The 21,135-nt window shown below is 58.9% G+C and overlaps 1 protein-coding gene and 1 long non-coding RNA gene across 2 annotated transcripts; one reads left to right on the forward strand and one right to left on the reverse strand.

Annotated features, from left to right (window-relative positions):
- Nucleotides 1-109: 109 nt before the first annotated feature.
- STKLD1 (serine/threonine kinase like domain containing 1) lies at nt 110-21,009 on the reverse strand. Its single transcript, XM_037797406.1, is given in 20 exon segments — nt 110-413; nt 593-672; nt 987-1,127; nt 2,334-2,462; nt 2,558-2,686; nt 3,253-3,311; nt 3,313-3,379; nt 4,014-4,154; nt 5,002-5,118; nt 6,784-6,867; nt 7,575-7,705; nt 8,338-8,501; nt 9,697-9,815; nt 11,018-11,133; nt 11,884-11,954; nt 13,804-13,905; nt 15,054-15,128; nt 16,191-16,235; nt 20,112-20,198; nt 20,923-21,009. Coding segments are annotated over 20 exon segments (2,025 nt in total). The 5' UTR covers nt 20,938-21,009; the 3' UTR covers nt 110-260.
- Nucleotides 6,018-9,822, forward strand: LOC119504832. Its single transcript, XR_005210638.1, has 3 exons — nt 6,018-6,998; nt 7,603-7,727; nt 8,020-9,822. It is a non-coding gene; the product is annotated as an uncharacterized LOC119504832 (long non-coding RNA).
- Nucleotides 21,010-21,135: the final 126 nt, after the last annotated feature.

Here is a 21,135-nt window from a genome sequence, read left to right on the forward strand (position 1 = left end):
CCACCTCCAGCTTCAGCCAGGGCGAGGTCTGGGAAGACTGAGCCCTGAAGTCCACCGCCTGCCGGGCCTGTGCCCCATCCTCCCCAGGGACAACCCGGACAGTCAGGAGAAGGCACAAGAGTGTCTTTATTGATGGTCCCAGGAGGCGTGGGGTGCACATCCTGTCCCAGGTGACCCCCATCCAGTAAACCCAGCTCACTCTCCCCCACTGCAGTTCAGCAACAGCGCCAGGAGAGGACAGATCGCTGCTCCATCCCTGGCTAGGGAGGAGAGTCATGTGCTCGGAGGGGGTGCCTGCGGGGTGCCCCCTCTTCCTTGCCATCTGAGCAGAGAGGCTGGCTGTTCTCGGGGACACTGGGCAGGGCGGCCTCCTCCAGCCTCAGCAGCACTGTCTCAGCGTAAGAGACCAGCTCCTGAGGAAGGGCGCGAGCAGGTCGTGTCCCACGGACAGGGCGCCTCCCCTCCCGGCATGCAGAGGCAATCAGTGGGCCCCGTGAGCTCAGTTGTAGGCCCTGGGCTTGGGCCACCCAGGTCTGGCCTGGAGGGCAGTGTCCACCTCAATATCAGGTGGGAGACCTTGTGTGGTACTCACCAGACTGGAGGTGAAGCGCCCCTTGATCTCCTGGGCCAGGGACTTGATGTCCTCGGACAGGAGCTCGGGCAGGATCTCCCCTGGGGGCAGAGCAGGAGGCTGCAGGTGCCAGCGGTAACCCCCCCCCCAAGCCTGGGCAGAAATCCTGGGGTGAGGGGCTGGGAAGATGGGATGGTGCCCCTGGGGGACATCCCATGCCTGGGGGTTAGGGGCTCAGGCAGCATCCTAAGTCGGGACAGTGCCTGGCACGGGGCGATTCCTTGAGGGCCGTCCCAGTGGGGCCGAGCAGAGACCCCCGCCGGCTGGCGTAGGATTCATGGCCCCAGGCAGCACTACGGCCCAAGGAGCGAGCCCCAGACACCGACTGCAGGGCGGCGAGGCGCGGGGCTCTCACTGTAGGAAGCCAGGTGGGCCAGCAGCATGCACACGTTCTCCACCACCTCAGGGTCGTCCTGGTGCAGGCGGTAGGTCTCCCTGATGAGTGCCAGTCCGCTGCTGCCCTCCTCCTGCATCACTACCCGGAAGGCTGCCAGCTCTGGGGTCGGGAGAGGGCGGGCACAGGTCAGGAGGCTCACCCTGGGGCTGCTGCTCCCCGGCCGGCCCAGAGCCTCAGCCTGTTCTGGGAGGTGGGGTGACGGCACCAGCTCCTGAGGGCTGTGGAGAACCTCAAGTGCTAAGGTAAGAGCCTCCGCTTACTGCTGCAGGCCGCCTTCTGCGGCCTCCTAGACGGCTCCCTGGCTTTTCCCCACCCAGTTGTAGGACAAAACTAGCGATGGTCTGTCAGCCTGATTCCTGCACTGGGAGGGATGCACCACTTCCTGTGCGCGAGGCCCAGGCCTGGCTCCTGCTGGAGGAGCAGCCTGAGCCCGGGGCACGGCGGGGTCTCCAGAGTGACCCCAGAGCCTGCCTGCGGGCCCGTCAGGGTGAGAGGGGTGGGAGTGGGGCTGTGGGCAGTTTCTCGGCTCGGGCTCCAGCCCTGCTTCCCGGCGCAGGCTATGCTACAACCCCGAGTGCCCTGCAGACGTTCCCTCACTAGGCCCTGGTCCGACCCCGAGCTGCATGAGCTGGGCCCTGTCCCTTTGTCCTCAGGGCCTCAGCCTCCCCTCTTGCCCCTTGATAGAGTGGGCCTGCTGACCACTGGCACAGAGGACAGACAGTCCCCAATGCTTGCAGAGCCTCTTGGAGCTGACAGTTCCCTGGGTGACCTTGGCCTGGCCCAGCCTGCCCACCCTGCAGCCCTGAGCTAAGATCAGGTGACAGAGGCACTGACCCACCCCCACCCGAGGCCCTGGGCTGCTGAGTGCTGGGTGTGGGCGCAGGGGGAGGGATGACAGGACCCTGGTCAGCTTGGGGAGCCCAAGAGACCGGGAAGACAAGCTGGCCTGTGCTGTAACAGGATGAGAGGTGGGGCAGAGGCTGGGGACAGGACTCAAGCATCCTCAGTGCGGTTAGGGTGCCTGAGTGGGGGCAAGTCAGGGGCAAGCTTGGCCCAGGGCCTGGCAGGACCTAAGATAAGACAGCACCATCTGGGCTGAGGTGCAGGGGATGGGAGACGAGTCTGTTGCTTAACAGTCAGAGCTGTTTTAGTAAGTTCAGGTCTAGCTGTGTGTTGGGAAACTGCAGGCCTGACGTGAGTTTTGGGACAGGGAAAGATGTCCACAGTACGGCACTAATTGAAAGGGAGAAGCTGAGCGAACGTGTGCCCAGGTCACAGCTGCTGTCTCCAGATGGAGAGACTCGCCTGACCCCTTGGCGAGGCTGGCCAGCCCCCGGTAGGCGTTGTTCACCAACGGGACCCTGTCCTGGCACAGCCGGATGCTGTTCAGGAGCAGCACTGTCACCTGCTCCAGCTGGTGCTCCTTGATGCAGCCTGTGGGGTCAGTGCAGCCGGGTCACCACATGGCCACCACAGGCTGACGCAGCCGCAGCCCACCCAGCCCCACTCGGGAGGCCCCAGCTTCTCACCCTGCAGGGACAGCAGCCAGAAGACCGCACACCTGGCTTCGGCTATCTCCACATCCACGGGGTAGGTGGTCAGCACCTCGGCAAGCAGGGCCGGCACATTCTCCAAGGGGGTCTTGTCCACCAAGACGGCTGGAACCAGGGGCCAAGGATGGAGGGGAGGACACCGGATGCTGTATACACTACCCCCTCCCCCACTTGCCCGCAAGGACGGCAGAGCAGAGGCTGTGGGGGAGGCAGCTGTCCTGAGGGACAGGAAATTAGGGGCTTTCCACTGCCCGTGTATCTTTGGAGGAAAAGGATTGTCTGCCCGTGAGAGACTTGGGGACTTGTGCACCTTAGGTGTGGGCAAGACCCTTCCTGGCTTCTCGGGCCTCTGGGTTTGGGGTCCTCTTTCCCTGGGGCAGAACGCCCTCCAGGGTGCTGGAGAGCCAAGGTTCCGAATCACAACTCAGATGCACTGTCCAGTGCTAAGGCTGACTGAGGCCAGGGGGCCAGGATGTGTGGGAGCTGGAGCTTTCTCTGGACAGGAGGTGCTGGGGTGCCCATGCAGGGTCTCCCCAAACAGGAGCCCGGCCCCTGCTGGGCATGGCTGCTGCTCCCACATTAGGGTCTCACAGCATTCCTATGCAGCTGTGGCTTCTCCCTAAGGGGTGAGGGAGGAGCTGAGGGGGTGCCTGTCCGCAGGAGGGCCTCACCGTCCACCAGCAGGGCCCAGAGCAGGCCCAGGCCGCCGGCGCAAATGCCCGTGCATGAGGAAGCTGTCCAGGTGGTCCAGGACATGTGTGAGCAGCCCAGCCTGCTGCAGCTCCTCCGCTACCAGTTCTGTGGGGCAGGCCCAGGATGAGGGCCCAGAAGGCCCCCAGGAAGCCTTCCCTGCTCTGCCGTCCCTCCTGCTGCAGTCCTGTCCCTCCAGCCTCACTGGGGGCCTGCTTTGGGACCCAAACCTGAGGACATGGACCTGGCCCTCAAGGGGTCCATTTGTTTCACGGGACCCACTTCCCATCTCGTGGCTGGGCTGGGCCTGGCCCCGTTGGAGATTCCTGTCCACACCGGGCAGGGCTGTGCCTTGCACCATTGGTAGCACCCCTTTCACCCCGAGAGCCAGCTGGGCCTTCAGGCATTTCCTTGGGCCCGCGGGGGAGAGTGGAGTGGTTGAGGGACCGAGTGGGACGAGGCGTGTGCAGGGAGCCCCGGGCGATGGCCCCCTCCTGCACATGCGCCCACCTTCCAGAAGGTGCTGACAGGGACCCACTGACGGGCCTCCTGGGGGGGGCGGGTGGAGCACGCGCCAGCCGTTTGTGGGGGAATGAAACTTTCCATCAAGGTAGAAGAGGGGAGCGAGGGGCACTGGAGGAGCCCCCCAGGACGGCTCCACGGGGCCAACTGAAGGAGAGGCCCAGCCCTGACGCTGACATGTAACCCGGGGCAGGGTCTCGCAGCTGGTGGGGTGGCCCACCCTGGCCCGCGATGATGGTGAGCAGGCTGTAGAGCAGGACGAGCAGCTCCTCCGAGTCGGGGTGGCTCTGCGTGACGCTCAGCAGGTCGGCCACCATGGCGCCGTCCCATGGGGCCTGGGCATCCGGGTCATGCACCAGCGCTGCTCGGGCAAGTGGAGAAGCACAGCTCACCCGGATGGGCCGATAGCGCCCTGGCAGCCTCCCCACAGGTGGGCAGCAGTGTCCCCCTCGGCGGGCAGGAAAGCCGGGTCTGCCTCGCTCTCCCAGCGTGGCACGCCAAGTCAGTCCCCCCATAAATACTGAGGGGCTTGGGCTGCTTCTGAAGAGGCTGCCACTGCAGGCCGCGAGGGCCCCCGAGCATGCCAACAGGAGCATTTGACCCACTTCGTGGAAAACACGACGTGGAAATGAAGGCTTCAACGTGAAAACCAGAGAGGTAAACACGTGTGCCTTTGCCTCAAAGGTCAAAGCTAATCAAACCTTTTTTTAACCATCCAAAGACTGCCCCAGCTCCTTCCAGGGCAGCAAGCAGGAGGCTGCCCACTGCCTACCTCCTCAGCTGCTGTCCTCCTGCTCCGAGCCCTGCCTGGGTCACCCCCCCCCCCCCCAGGGTCAGCCCAAGGACTGCGGAGGCCCCCCGTTGTCCAGAGGAGAAGAGGGCAGCTGGGAAAACAGCCAGAGGGAGAGGTGCTTTTCCGGGGCTGCCCAGCCAGCCCTCAGCAGGCTCTGGGGGGTTCCCAGGTCTCTGGCCTCTGCCCCGCCCCCTCTAGCATCCCCAGGTTGGTTGGGGGGTGCAGAGCAGGGCACGACTGCCCAGAGGGTCAGCAGCCATGGGAGTAACTGGTGCAGGGTGTTGGGCTGGGTTCCCAGGGTCTAGCTGGTACGGCAGGTGGGCAGGGGTCCAGGGTCTAAGTGGCATGGCAGGTGGGCTGGGGCCCCGGGCTAATCCTGCCATGTCTGTGTCCCCAGCCCGGCCCGGCCCCCTGCCTTGGCCCAGGATGCGCAGCAGCAGGGAGCAGCCACACAGCTGCATGTCGAGAATCCTCTGGTGCTGCTTCATGACGGTGACCACCACCTCCACCAGCTCCATCGGCCACGGCAGACCTGGGCAGGGTGGGGTGGCGCAGGTGAGATATGGCAGGGAGTGCGAGGGGCAGGTGTGGCCACCAGGGCCGCTGGGGGTCTACAGGGCACTGTGCGCAGGACCCTGGAGGGACTGATGGAGGCCGACATGTTTACTGAGCACTTGCAGAGTGTCCATGGTGGGCATCCTACCCGATACCTCCCACGGCTCTGCAAGGAAGCCCTCCCCCCACTGTTACTCTGCTCTTTCTACAGATGAGGAAACCGAGGGCCAGAGGGCTGGAAGCACTTGCTCTGGAGCAACACCTGGGACTCAGGCCTGTCTGACTGTCCTGCTGATGGAGCTCTGTGGCTCCATGCCGTCCCGGCCATGACAGGCTTGGAGCATGTGTGCCAACAGGGTGAGAGGTCGTGGGAAGGCAGCCCAGCTCCTGTCCCAGCTGATCCCTTCCCACTGCTGCCTGCCCTCTCCCACCTGAGGACTGTGGATAACAGTCCCTCGTGGCAGGGCCAGGGTGAGAATGAGAAGGATCAAAGCTCTGGCACTAGCATTGAGCTGCTGCAAAATCCTTTCCAAGCCACGGCCAGCCCGGGCAGGTGGGGAAGGGCCCAGCAGCCCCCCTCAGCTTTACCAGGAAGGCCCCATCTCCTTTCCAATGGTCTCCATCCTGGACACAGCTCAGCTCCAGATGGGATCAAGGGGAAGGTGGGGAGGGAAAGACAGATGGCTGGCACCAGGGCTCTGCTGCCCCACAGGAGGCCACGCTGGGCTCTGTAACGCCTGATGCCACTGGGACCAGACGCAGACCCCAGCTGATTCCTAGCACATCTTGGTACGTGTTTCATGGAGCGAGAGAGGGTGGAGGGAGGGACAGATGGGAGAATGGATGGGTGGAGGGAGGGACAGATGGATGAATGGATGGACGGAGAGATGGAGGGATGGATGATAGATACCTGGATAAACAGAAAGAGAAATGGAGGAGTGGACAGATGGATGGGTGGATGGACAGACAGATGAACAATCGGAAGGATGGACTGATTGATGACGGCTGGATGGGCAACAGACAGGTGGACACGTAGAAGGACAGGGAGATGAGGGAGTGGATGCAATCAGGATGGTGAGGCAGAGACTGAGTGGAGAGAATTTATGTAGTGGTGATTTAGCAAGATTAAGAAGCGTGGAAGCTTGTTAATACTCATTGATGGGGAGCACTGCTGAAGGGGGTCCTCCCATGCACCCTTGAGTAGATCGGGAGCTTGGGGTATTTATGGGGGCAATTGAAGGAGTCACCCCTCGGGACACTTCACACTCCCGCAAGTGCCCAGACACACCACACCGCGGTGGTCATCACAGTTCCATGTGTCACCATGGAAAATTAGAGACAACAACTCGTCAGAGGGTGGGGAACACACAGGGAGCCTAACTATGTCCCTATCTCCATTAAAGGCAAGTCACGGGGTTGGTTCCCTGGGGACACCTAGGGACCCTGGCTGCCCGCCCCCACCCTCGTCTCCTTGCATGCTGCCGGGCTGACAGGCAGGTGGGAGAGACCTGGGAGCCTACGGGAACGGCAAGAGGCCTCAGAAGGTGTAAGAAAGCACTGCCTGGGAGAGCTTGGAGTGGGCGGCCAGCAGGGTCTGCCCAGGGGAGGAGCTGGGAAGGGGCACGGGGTGGGGTTTCCCTACCCAGCTCCTCTTCAGGCATCGTCAGGAGCCGCTTCAGGGCCCTGAGCTGGACCTTGGGTCTGCTGGAGAAATTCTGCAAGACCTCTGTGGAGGACACGGGGGAGCACGGGGAGGTGGGTCAGGGCGCCCGTGCCCTAGCTCAGGGTACCCACCACTGCTCATCACATCCACACGCCCAGGCCATGAGGCGGACATGGAGCACTCCCACTTGACAGGTGAGACACAGAACCCAAGCCTCGCTGCCCCTAGCCCACTGCTCCTCTGCGCCAGCCATTGCACCCCCGCCTGGGGTACATGGTGGAGCCCGGCACCAGGCACTCTTGGTGCTGGGAGAGGAGCAAGCTGCCCCCCTATGGAGGCCGGCAGGGGTCAAAGTGTAGCCAGAGTCCCTGCACCCCATCATCCCCCTGCAGGGACCCCCACCTGCCGGTCCAGGGAGCCCCACGCCTGAACCCAGGGCCAGTGCCATTCTGGGCATGTAGGGAGAAGATCCTCCTAGTAGCCAGAGCCACGTGGGGCCAATGGGTCGCCGTGGTAGCTACAAAGAGGATTCATGTAGCAAAAACAGAGGGCACCAGGCTACAGGGATGAGCTCTGGGCTGGAGGTAACTGGGAGCTATTGAAGGTTTGGAGGGAGGCAGTGCCCTGAGAACAGCAGTGTTCAGGGGGGGCTGGGGGAGAACCAGCCAGGCACCAGGGGCAAGCCGACTGACCCACTGGAGTGGGAGCAATGGAGGCCAAGGCCACGGTGGCCCACGGCCGCCCTGCCTGCTTGGTGTCCCCACCATCACCTAAAATACTTGCGACGGTGCCTTGCAGCAGCATGTCGGCCAGCTCGGTAGGCAAGACCTGCTTGTGCATGGCCATGGCCACGCTCGAGGACTTGAAGCCGCTGCTCACGAAGGCGAAGTGAATCACATCCCTGGGAGAGGAGCAGAGACCAAGTAAGTCAAGTCGGCCTTTCCGGCTGCTCAGCCCGGTGCAGGGTGGACTCGGCCTTCCTATCTGGAAGGTGCTGGGCAGGATCTCTCACAGTACTTGAGTGTGTCCAGAAGCCACCCAGCCACCTGCTCTAGGATAGCCCTGGGCCCCGGGCACTTTTGCCTTCAGGGACCCCTTCCTCTGTGAAAACACATGAAAGATTTATCTTATGGCTGTGTGGCTCTAAAGGTGGATGTTACCCAGGCTGGAATCATTGTTTTATATTTATCTCTTTTCTTCTGAATTTAAAATAAGTTATTAGGACATTTTCCTGAGCCCCTAAGAGTACTGCGGACCCTCGCCCCGGGCCCACCAGCACTGGCATTCGAGGATGTGCGCTCAAGGGAACTGGTTGCCCCGCAACCTGTGAGAGCCGAGGCTGGAGAAAGCCCACTGGCCACGGATACAGCCGGGTGCGTGTGACGGAGCAGATGTGACCGAGCGCTGTGCGGCCCCGGGACGCCCCGGGGCCATGGGCACGTGTGACCGAGCGCTGTGCGGCCCGGGACGCCCCGGGGCCGTGCGCATATTCAGGGGGACGGGGGCTGGAAGGTGAACCGCCGGGCCACGCACCGCACTGAGGCCCGCTCCTCGGGCTTGATCTGAAGCATCATCGGCAAGAGACGCGCCAGGGCTTCCGCGTCGGGGACCCCCCTCTCCTCTATCTGCTCCAGGGTGTGCCGCAGGCTACCCGGAGGCACGCGGATCACCTTCCGCAGATTCATGGCTTCCGAATCCTGGTGGAGGAGAGACAGCACCACTTCATGCAGGTCCTCAACTAAAGGAAAACAGGCTGCTGACGGGGGTGGAGGGCTGTGCTGGAGGCCAGCGGAAGCCAGTGAGGAGCTGGAGGTGAGCAGGGGGCAGACGTTGAGAAAAAAGCCAGCAGACCGGCAGGGGCGGTGCTCCCTCTACAGCTGGGGTCTCATCTCCACTCCAACTCCAGCCCGGGCCAGGCGGCGTTTGCCCATTTAACAGAGAGAGAAACTGAGGCTTGCGGCCTGAATTGATGCACCTTGGGTCACATACCGTCAGGGATGGGACTGGCACTGGGCGCCCTGATCCAGCGTGTCACGCAACCCCCTCAAGTGCGGAGGCTTCCGTGGGAGTGTCCGGGAGGTGCTGTGCAGAGGGAGTTGAGTCTGGGGGATCTGGGAAGGAGAGGGCAGGGCTGGGGCCCAGCCTGTGGCCTGTGCTTCCTGGGGACCCCACACTTGGCTGTGGAGCTGGGGAGGCTCTTGGGGGTTCAGCGGGCAGTGACGCCCAGCAACCGTCTCCCTTGCATTCTCTTCTGTGGAGGGTGTGAAGCAACACCCTCGACCTCCCAGCGTCACTGCAGCCAGGGCCACCACGGGCCGATCCGGCCAGAGTGCTGGGGGCCGGCTTGCCTCTGCCCTCCCGTCTCCCTCCTGCCCGCGAGCTGTGCCCAGCAGGCGTGAGTGTGGAAGCCACGTGCCAATGATGGGCCGAAATGGGAAAGCTGCAGGTGCACCCTGGCCCAGGGCCTGCACGAGGAAAACTGCGTGTGACTCCTGCAGGTGGATGTAAACTAACTGAAAGAGGCAGCCCCACACGGGGCCTGGGCATGGGATGGCAGGGTCCAAATCCCCGGAGGGCAGGTTTTCTCATCCAGAAGGGGTATCAATGACGCCTGAAGGCTGCTATGAAGACCAGACACGACTGGTCATTCTCATCCCCACAGAGCCTGGGGGCCCGTGAGAAGTGCTAAGTGCCGGAGACGGGGTGCAGCTCGAGGTGGGGTGCTCTGTGCAGCTATGTGGAGGGCCACCCCAGGGTGAGGGGGATGCGGGTGGGAAGCAGGGCAAGGACAACCCCCTCCCCACAATGGGGGAGAAGCACACCAGGCATCCAGGGTGGGCAGGGCCTGGCTCCCGGGGCCGTGAGGCGTGGGGGGTGCAGAGGGCAGCTCACATCCAGGAAGGAGCAGCAGGCCATGTCCAGGAGGATGCAGCCCACGGACCAGATATCGGATTTCTGGCTGAAGGAGAATTTGAGGGCCTCGGGAGCCATCCAGGACTTCTGGAAGGGGTCTGTGGGTGGGAGCAGGGTGGGGGGAGCCACTCAGTCTTATGCTCTTTGGGATACTGGGGGTGTGAAGAAACCACCCCAGTCAAGAACTGTTTCCCTTTCGGTGCTCCCATGGAAGCAGCGTAAAAACAAGCCCTTAAATGACCCTTCTGACAGTGGAGAAATGCTATCTGGGGAGATACGTGGACAGGCTTCACTCAGCAAGACCCTTGCCCTTGATTCCAAGAACCCTGCCTTTGGACTCCAAGTCCTGTGCCTTCTAAATTGCCAGCAGATCCACCACACATACCCCCACCTGCCCACCCTCCCAGCCATCCATCCCTCCATCCATCCACCCATCCGCACACATACCCATCTATCCATCCACCCCCCACACATCTATCTACCCATCCATCCACTCATCCCTCCACTCACCCACCCATCCACCCTCCCATGCACCCTTCCATCCATCCATCATCCATCCATCCACTCTCCCAGCCATCCATCCCTCCATCCATCCACCCACCCCCCCACCCATCTATCCATCTACCTCCCACACATCTACCTACCCACTTACCCATCCATCCATCCATCCACCCTCCCATCCATCCATCCATCATCCATCCAGCCACTCATCCATCCATCCATCCACTCATCCATCCATCCATCCATCCTTCCACCCATCCTCTTGGTATCAAGGACACACAGCTCTGGGACTCGGGAACTCCCCCCTGCAGGTGGCCTCTCTATCCCTGCCTACTTCTTGAGGCCCAGCCCTCTTGGTGCCTCCTCTTTTCTTGGCAAGAGCACTCATCACCTCGTCACCCCACCGCCTCCTGGCTCACTGGAGGACCCGGTGAAGGTGTCCATGGCAGCTGGCGCCTGGCCTCTCGCAGGCCCTGGGTCCGTCCCTGTTCCTCTCCTTGCTTCCGATGCTTTTCTTTTCCCTCCAGGTGGGTTACATTTCCGGGGCTATCTCAACCATCACTTTGATTCTCAGGGCTCTTTCTCCTAAGCGTTGGGGGTCTTTGGGACCCTGCATCCCCCCCCAGTGACACTCCTGCTTGATCCTGACCTAGACAAGACTGGGGATCCGTGGGACCCCCAAGCAAAGAGAGCTTGGTGCTGCCTTGCTCCGGCACCGAGTGTGGCTGCCCCCGGGCTGTGGGAGCCCGTCCCCACCAGTGCTGTCCCCTCCCCAGCTGTCTGAGCAGACCCCGGCCACCTTCCTCCGCACGGATGCTCCACTTGGCCTCATCGGTCATCAGAGTGTTGGAGCCCAGGTCCTGCAGCTTGCAGTGGTTCTTGCTGACGAGGATGACGTTGGAGGGCTTGAGGTTCCTGAAACCGAGAGGCGGGGGCTCTCCTCCAGGCGCCCGCGGGCACCTCACTGGCCTCGGCCCCACCCGGCTCTGCAGCAGCCAGCCCCGCCCCTCCTCCCTTCTCAACCAAATGCCCCCTTCTCAGCCCCTTTTATAAATAATTGTTTCCTAAAAACCCAAATTATATTGTTATTTCAAATTGGGAAAAAAAGCCAGCCCACGAGGAAGAGAACACCCAGCCACCCTGTGGCCTTCTTTTATCAGCTTGGTCCTCCCCGTCCAACCTGGACAAGGTATTGGTTTAGGGGTTCGTTTTCGGCCACTTTTTTAGTATCCAAGGATAGGACCACTGAATCATGAGCCTTTTTCTTTGTACAAATAGTCTGCCTGGTTTCTCTCTCCTTTCAATCAGACCCTGACACTTAACCCTGAAGCCGTGTGCCCGGCCCAGGCGGCCCAGCCCTCCCCCCACGTCTGACCGCGGAGCTCTCCCACTGGAGGGTCAAAACCTCAGGTCGGCAGTGCTGTGACCCCCGCTGGCCCGTCCAGAGGCCAAGGCCACAGCCACGGTGGGCACGTAACCTCTCCCCGCAGAGCCATTATCTGGTCCGGCCCTTTGCACTTTAGCACTGACCTGCCGGGCCAGCTGACACGTGGGCAGCTGCGCAGGGTGGGGGTGAGTCAGGAATCGCAGTTACATGGCAGACGCAGCCTTGCCCTGAAGCCAAGGCCCCATCCCTGGGCCACCCCTCCCCAGCGCTGCTGTCACCTGTGCAGGATGTTCATCTGGTGCAGGTGTTCCAGTGCGTCCAGTACCTGGCCCAGCACGTTCTGCATCCACTAGGGAAGACGGGGAGATGCCAGGATGGGCGGGGACCCACAGGCTCTCCGCGTGGCCCCTCCAAGCAGCCAGCATGGGGCAGCACATTTTTCCTTGCGTCTGGAGTCAGGTCTTGAGTCAGAGTCTGGGGCGTGTGCGGCTCTCCAGACGGAGCCAGGGAAGGTCCCTGGTTTCCAGACCCCACATTCCCGTCTCCATCCCCTCCATCCCGCAGCACCCCGTGGCCCATGCTGCCCAACACCCTCCCGGGGCTTGTGGGTAATGGGATGGCAAAGTCTTCGGTGCCTACTTGGGCTTGCCCTCTGGAGTCAGCAGAATGGACGAGCCCTGAGCGAGAACGTTCTGGAAGCACCTTGTGTCCGAAACAAGATCCATCTCGGGCAGTGATGTTCAGCCTGTGTTCCTAGGCACCCTGGTGTCCACACTGACAGGGGCCCCAGAGCCACCCTGGGGTGTCAGCAAGGAGCTAGGCAGGCGGGACCCTGGGCGTCCCCCTCTCTACCTTCACCAAGCCCCCTCCGCCAACCAGGACTTCTGAGCAACAGTCTGTGTTTAAAGGTTCCGCCACAGACAGGAAGCTGGAAACCCGCTCCAGAGCCTGCCCTGAGGGACTGCGCGGGCAGAGGCCACGGGACTGGTGATCAGAGCCAAAGCAGGTGCCGCGTGCAGAACCACCCTTGCAGTGGACGAAAGACCGAAATGTGAAAGTGGAAACAGCCAAGCTTCCAGAAGGAAACGGGAGAATGTCTTCATGACCTTGGGGCCGCAAAGGCTTCTTAAACCAGGCCTCAAAAGGCACTAAAACCACAAAGAAAACACTGGTGAACTGGATTTCATAAAATTAGGAACTTCTGTTCACCAAAGACATCAAGACATCATTAAGAAAGTAAATCAGCCAGGAACGGACTGGGAGAAGGTACTCTGGCTACCTGGATCCCGAATACATCAAGAAATCCTACAAATCAATAAGGAAAAGACAGACACATTTTTAAAATGGGCAAAAGACTTGAACAAGAACTAAAAAGGACATGCAAATGGCTAAAAAGTGCTCATCAGCATTACTCGTCAGGGAAATGCAAACTAAAGCTGCCAGGGGGTCCCCCCAACCCCACCCGAAGGGCCCAAATTAAAGAGGCTGATGCAGAAGTGTTGGCAAGGATGGGCAACCGGGACGCGCAAACCCTGCCGGTGACGGTGGAAACTGGCTCGGCCAAGCCACCTTGGGAAGCCGTCTGGAATGTCGCCTGAAGGTCAGCAGGCACCTGCTCCGCTACCCAGCACCCCCTTCCAGGTTCTTCTCCAGGGAGACCGCGGTCCCAGGTCCCAGAGCCACGCCCAGCCACGCTCTCGCCCCAGAGCGGAAGCAGCCGGACTAGACAACCCGTGGAGCAGGACCTAGCAATGGAAGACAACCAGGCCCCGACACACACGACGGCACGGACGGATCTCAGGCGTGTTATTTTAGGTTGAGTGACAGAACCAGACCCAAAGGGCAGTGTGTGGTTTGATTCCACGGATGTGAAGTTCAAGCACAGGAAGAACAAGTCCATGGGGACGGAAGTCAAACGGCGGTTACTTCAGGGGTGGGGTGTGGATGGGAACCTGGAGGTCAAGGACCGTTCTAGTTCTCGATCCAGGCTGAGGCACATGTACAAACTCATCAAGCTGTGTGCTTAAGATGTGCACACGTCATCGTAGCCGGGGCCTCGATTCATAAACTTGAGGAAACAGGAAGTGCAGACTCCAGGGACGCCTGCCCTCCCCCCTGCCCCTCTGCCCACCGTTTTGGGCCTGTGAGATGCCAAGGCCTGGGTGGTCCCCAGGTGGTCCCCGAGGGGTTGGTCTTGCCTCTGAGTCAATGATGGCCCTGGCCTTCCTCTTCTTCTCGATGATGTCCTGGAGGCTCTCCCTGTTGTACTCCATCACGAGGCAGAGGAACAGAGAAGAGATCTGCCGGGGACACCGTGGGGTGACAGCCCCACCGGAGCTCCTGCTCCTCTACCTCCCAGGTCCACCGCCCACTCCACCTGTGCCCACGTTCAGCCACGCGGGCTGCTCTGAAAGCCGCGCTGGCCTCCCGCCGCCTGCTCTCGGCCTCACCGTCTGTGGGGACAGCCCCCCGCATCCCCAGAGCTCAGCTGAGATCCTGCTGCCTCGGAGGCACCCGCCAGGCCCTGACCCACAGACCCGGCTGGGGGCCTCAGCTCAGGCTTTGGAGAGGACCCTGCGCCTCCTCCCATGGAAGTGTCCTCTTGAGGGCATTTGGGGGAGCTCGGAAAATATTTGGGGCTAAATGAGTGCCCGTGGTGAGGGCCCCTCCCCCCAGTGTCCCTCAGGCCCCAGAGGAGGCGGAACATGGCTGAGAGGCTCCTGGCTCCCGTGCAGACCCTCAGCTGTCAGCCCCAGGGGGCTGCTAATGTGGAGACTGACTGGGGTCTGACCCCGGCTCCAGGTCCCCGGCCTCCCCCACCCACGGCCCCTTGGTCCCTCAGCCCTGGGCCAGAGTGACCCAGAAGCCTCTGGCTCCAGTGAAGGCAGAAAGTCAGCCAGTGGGGCACCTAGCCCAGGGCCCCAGGCCCTAGGGCCCGGTCTCAGTGGCCACACAGCGCTTATAGGCCATGTGACTTTGGGGGGTCTCCTGAAGCTCTCTGAGCTGTAGATCCCCCACCGGGGAATGAGGAGGGTCATTTGAGCCCTGGGGCTCTCTGAGGACTGGGAAGAGCCCCACTGTGAGGGTCAGGGGGCCCGGGAAACTCCTGGCTCAGCCCTCAGCCAGTGTGAAAACACCACCTTCAGGGCCCGGGCTCGGGACGCACAGGGTGCTGGGGCCCTCACTGCTGGCCTCCCGCAAGCTGGGTGCCCGGGGAAGCGTGCCTCTCCTGGCCTGTTTCTTCTTCTGTACAAGTGGGGGCTCACATGAGGTGAGGCCCCAAAAGCCCCAGCGAGGGGCCCGGCCCCCGGGAGTGTGGCGCCAAGGGTCACCCCCACAACGCTCGGAGGAGTCACAGCAGGGTGGGGTTGGGGGTCTCTTTGCTGGGTGCTGGGCCCTGCAGCCTGCTGAATGCCAGCTGAGCCCCAAGGTGCACCCTCGGACCCACCTGGCTATCCCACACGAGGAACAGCTCCTGGTAAGTGGAGATGTGGGGGTGCTGGAGCTTCAGCAGTGGCATCAGCTATGGGACGAGAGCAGAGGGAGTGAAGTTCCAGGGACCCCGGTCCTCGGCTAGGGCTTCTGTCACCTCTCCTGGCAACGGAGCAGGCTCCCGGCCCCAGCAGTAGGCACAGCCACGCTGAGCGACAGAGCCTGCGCTCGCCCTCTCTGAGCCTCATTCCCCATCTGAAGATGGGGGGTCGCAGTGTCACCCGGCAGGGAGGTTGGGAGGTGCAGCACCGTCGGGGTCGGCCAAGTGGACGGGGGGCTGCTGACTCGCTGTCTCCTCCCCCCGCTGTGCAGACCAGGGGTCCGAGTGCCTCCAAGCCGAGGAGGCTTTGACAGCGAAGGCTATCAGGTAGCAGAGATGGCCACTTCAGAACTAAGCCAGGTGGGCAGGTGCCCACGGGGGAGGCTGGATGTCAAAGTTGGCCACCTCGCGAAATCTGCAAGGGACCGAGGGGCCCTTCGCCTTCTGTCCTTAACATTTGTCAGAACGTTGCCAATGGTTCGGTCATGCTGTGGACTGAAATGGCATTTGTGGCAAAGCTCAAGAGTTAGAGATTCCAGAGAGAAGCCAAATGACATGTGATTTACAGGGATACTTTTACTCTCCTGTGAAATTCAATAAATTCTACGAAATTGGAATGCCTATAGTTGTTACTGCTATTATTATATATTGGGGTGTTATCATTGGGCATTTCCGAGTAGTAGAATTGAGGTTAATTTAAATTTTCTTTGTTAAACAATTTTGTATTTTCCAAATTTTCTACTGCAGCAACTACTTTTATAATTTAAGAAAAAAATATTTAATAAAATATTATCAGTTGGTTAGCCTGGGGACCTGGCCAATATTTAAACTTCATCCTCATGGAAAACATATATTCTAAGGCGTCAGCCCCTGGATTTAGAAAAGAGTGTTTGGGGTATGTACACCTGGGGGCTGCTGGCTTTACAAACACAGGGGCAAGAATTCCATCCTCCATCCAGACATCCTTCCTCCCGTCACTTAGCAAGAGGTCTTAGAGCACAGTCTCAGTGTGCTCTGAAACAGGATTCCTCTAGAATCCACCAAGAGAGTTACCTCTTCCAGAGCCTCATTTGCCTGATGCTCATCAATGCACTCCACCTGCAGGGGCAGAGGAACACAGGCTCAGTAACGTGAGCCACCAAGGCCATCATCACCATCACCATCATCACCATCACCACCACCACCACCACCATCACCATCACCATCATCCCCACCATCATCCCCACCACCATCACCACCACCATCATCACCATCACCATCACCACCACCACCATCACCACCACCACCACCACCACCATCACCATCACCATCATCCCCACCATCATCCCCACCACCATCACCACCACCATCACCACCACCACCACCACCACCACCATCACCACCACCACCATCACCACCACCACCATCACCATCATCACCACCATCATCACCACCACCATCATCACCACCACCATCACCACCACCACCATCACCATCACCATCATCACCATCACCATCACCATAATCACCATCATCCCCACCATCATCATCACCATCAGCACCATCAGTATCATCACCATCATCATCGCCATCACTATCATCACCATCATCATCACCATCACCTTCCTAACATCACCATCATTATCACCATTGCCATCATCACCACTTCATTACCAATCATTACCAAAAAAACCATCACCATCCTCACCATCCTCACCATCACCATCATCATCACCATCACCATTCTCACATCCTCACCATCACCATCACCAACATCGTCACCATTACCATTATCACCATCATCACCAAAACCATCACCATCCTCACCACCATCTTCACCATCATCACCATCACTGTTTTGGTTTGCTAAAGCTGCCAAAATGCAATACAACAGAAATGGATTGACTTTTACAAGTTTATTAAATAAACAAGGGGTTTATTAGTTCACAAATTTACAGTTCTAAGGCCATGAAAATATCCCAATTAAGGCATCAACAGGATGATACCTTCTCTGAAGAAAGGCCGATGGCATCCCAGGTTCCTCTGTCACGTGGAAAGGCACATGGCCGGAGTCTGCTGGGCTTCTCCTGGATTTAGCTTCTGATTTCTGTGGCTTTCTCCAAAATGTCTCTGGGCTTCTGTCTCTCTTATCTTCTCTCTTAGCTTCTTCCAGGGGCAAACTCTGGATTACAAATCTTAGCTTCTCTCTAAAATGTCTCTCTCAGCTTCTCTTGGCTCTCTACTTTTTTCTCCCAGGATGTTTCTGTCTAAGTGTCTCTGAGCTCTCTTCAAAATGTCTCTGCCTTTTATCCTCTCATAAAGGACTCCAGTAAAGATGATTAAGACCCACCTTGAATGAGCAAGGTCATATCTCCATGGAAAAAAACTAATCAAAAAGTCCCACCCACAATAGGTCTGCCCCCACAAGATTCAATTAAAAGAACATGGCCTTTAATGAGGTACATAATAGATTCGAACCAGCACAATCACCATCATCACCATCACCATCCTCACCATTTCTCATCATTACTGTCATCACCACCACTATCACCATCATTATCACCATCACCATCATCATCACCATCCTCACCATTCTTACCATCACCACCATTACCAGCATCACCAGCATCACTTTCCTCTTCCTCATTGCCATTGGTTTAGTTTGCTAGGCTACTGAAAGCAGATACCATAAAATGGGTTGGCTTTTAACAATGGACATTTAGTAGTTACAAGCTTACAGTTTTGAGGCTATGAAAATGTCCAAATCAAGCATCAACAAGACAGTGCTTTCCTCCCGAAGACCAGCTGCCAGAGATCCTTGGCTCCTCTGCCACACGGCAAGGTACATGGTGGCAGCTGCTGGTCTCTCCCTTCTCTTCCGGGATTCCTTGCTGTCAGCTTCTTGTTTCTGGGGCTTTCTCTCCCTTTGCCTGAGTTTCCTTCTCTTATAAAGGACTCCAGTAAAAGGATTAAGCCCCATCCTGATGGAGAGTAGCCTCACTTACAATGGGTCCACACCCACAGGAATGCATTAACTTTATGAACATAATTTTCCGGGCCTGATGGAGTGGCAGCCCCACCTTTCCAAGTGCTTGTGCAGGGAGAGTCCATGCTTCCCCAAACACTGGAGTGAAGGCTCCAACATCTTCAAGCTTTGGGGCGATGGCCATGCTTTTGGCTCCATCCTCATCAAGCACTGGGGTGGCAGCTAGACTCTAGCCTCCACACTCATCAAACACAGGGGACCTGTGACCCGTATTTTCCTTCCAACTTCTCCCTATGGGAATGGGACTGTTTATTCTCTGCCTGTTCCCCTTTGTATGTTGGAAGCAGATAATTGGTTCTCTAGGTTTCACAGGTCTACAGCCAGAGGGGAATTGTGCCCCAGGACAGACCAGCCTACAACTGACTTTCATGAGACTTTGTACCTAATATTATTACTGAAATGACTTAAGGCTTTTGGAATATTGTGATGGAATTAATGTATTTTACACATGGAAAGAACACATCTATTTGGGATCCAGAGGGTGGAATGCGGTGATTTGAAGCTGTTTGTACCTCAGAAAAGTATGTTCTTAAAGCTAATCCATTCCTGTGGGTGTGAACCCATTGTAAGTGGGATCTTTTGGTGAGTCTTAAGTACAATGTGACCCACCTCATTGAGGATGGGTCTTAATCCCCTTACTGGAGAGAAGGAAATATAGGCAAGAGAGAGAAACCCCAGAAGCAAAAAGCTGAAAGTAAAGAAACCTGGAAGAGACGGGAGAGACCAACAGATGGTACCATGGGCCTTGCCATGTGACAGAGGAGCCCGGGATCGCCGGCAGCTGGACTTCAGGAAGAAAGCACTGTTTTGTTGATGCCCTGATTTGGACATTTTCATGGCCAAGCTATCTTATAGTATCAGCTTTCAGTAGCCTAGCAAACTAAAATAACCATCACCATCACCACCATCATCATCACCATCGTCACTGTCATTCACTAGGGGTGCCAGGCTCCCACCCTTCATTCCCCTAGCACAGAGTTGCTCCCAAGGCAAGGACAAAAATACTTTGAGAAATGAGAACATCTTTGTTCCTGCTGCAAGGATAAGTTTAGGATAGCATAATGTAAACTCAAAGGGATCAACAGAGGATCCATTTAAGACTATCTTAAAAGCCGGGAAGAAAACAGTGTGTTGGCCCGGGAGCCAAACAGCTCTGCTTTGGTTGGTAAAATATCAGTCCCATCACTTCGTTGCTTAGCTAAATCAGGAAGATGGTTCCACTCACCAGCTATGCCACACCCTGGGCTCTCTGTCCTCTCTCTGGGTGGTAAGGGTGGGGAGGGAGTGTGTGGAGAAAGTGGTGGCAAGGGCTGTACAGAGCTTCCATTCTGCCACCGCCTCAGCGGCAAAGCCTCCAGGTATATTCTATCCCCAGATCTAGCACCAGAGCCTTACCCAGAACTTTTGCTCCCCAATACCTACAAATGAAATACTCCTATAAGTGGGGCAATTGCTGAGCAAAATATAAGATTGGTGCATTGTTCCCAGGCAAAGACCCCTGCAGGTCTGCCCGCCCCTCCCCTGCTGTGGCCAGCCGTGGAAGAAGTGGGGAGGCAGGGCCTGGGGCCCCTATCCTGCCCTTACTCGCTGTGGGTGACCTTGGCCCGTGTTTCCCGGAGCCCCACTGCCCTTAGCTGTGAGACAGAGCCTCTTCCCTGCCCCGCAAGTCAACGGGAGGTTGAATGAGAGGATGCTAGCCCAAAGCACCGCAGATGAAGTGGTAAGTGCAGTAATCATCATTATGATCAAGATTTAGCCTAACTTCTCCATCAGGGAGTCCAGCCTGCGAGGAAGCCTGGGCGGGGAGTCTCACCCCAACCCCACTGGTCTCCTGGGGGGCTGAGCGGGCTGCCCAGAAGGAAGCCCTGTCTTGTGGGGGTGATGGGTTTGTGTCTGGGGAAAGGGCAGCCACGGGAGCCTCATGGTGGCCGGGGACAGTGGCCGCTCACCTGCTTTACCACGTGTTTCACTCTGGTCTCTGTTTCTTCCACCACCAGGTTCACCCCCAGGGCTCCGGGTTTCAACCTCTCCAACAACTACCAGCCAAGAAAGAGAGAAATGTTCAGGAAATGAAATTTCAGGCAAACTGCATTTTCCAAAGTGCCTGCGAGCCTGAGGTGGTTTCTGAGCCTCAGGACCTCCCCGTCCGCCAGGCGGACAGTGTCTTCTCCCTCTTTTGCCGATAGGGGGGCCATTAAAAGGCAGGACCCGAGCCCATTTCACCAATAAGTGAACTTGTTCAGGTGTCCAGCATTGTCACAGGGCCTGGAGCAGGCCCGTGGCCCCTCCTGGGATGACTCAGGTTGAGGGGGTGTTTTTAGGAGGCTGGGGGCCCTTGGGTCTATGTCCTGCATGTTCCAGGGTGTCTTCTGTCTCCATGGCCCTGAGCACTTGCAGGTCCCTGGGCAAAAAGGATGGGGAAGGGGCTGGCCTCCAGCTCAACCATTCCCATCTCGGGGGATGGACGGTCCTCACGGTTCATCTCTTCCATCACTTCCAAGAGGGGGAAACTGAGGCCCAGAGAGGCAAAAGTCACCCAGGAAGTCACTCAAGAGGTCACCATGCAAGCTGGAGGCAGACTCTGGCCAGAACACCGGCCTCCGCGGGTAGGACCTGGCTGCTGGCGCCTCCCGGAGCTGTGACCGTTATCCCCGTGGGGGCTGGGGTGGCGTTGGGGGTCCTTGGCCGGGCTCGCCCCTGACCGTCGGCCCCACGTTGCCCCTCCCCGGGACCCTAACATGGATCGGGACGGCTCGTCACCTCATACTTTTCCATAGTATTTCGAGGGGAGACTCCCGGTCTCACCGGCCCGTCGCTGGGCACTGGGGGTCCACGCCCTGAGCCCGCGCCCGCGGTCGGACCCGGGATGGAGCATGCTCAGTCGGGGCCGCCCCACCCCCACCCTAGGGGCACCCCCGGGGCACCCCCAGCCCCACCCCCATCCCCACCCCGGGGTCGCCTCCCGCCCTGGGC

Source organism: Choloepus didactylus, chromosome 10 (genome assembly GCF_015220235.1).
Source record: "Choloepus didactylus isolate mChoDid1 chromosome 10, mChoDid1.pri, whole genome shotgun sequence".
NCBI lineage: Eukaryota > Metazoa > Chordata > Mammalia > Pilosa > Megalonychidae > Choloepus > Choloepus didactylus.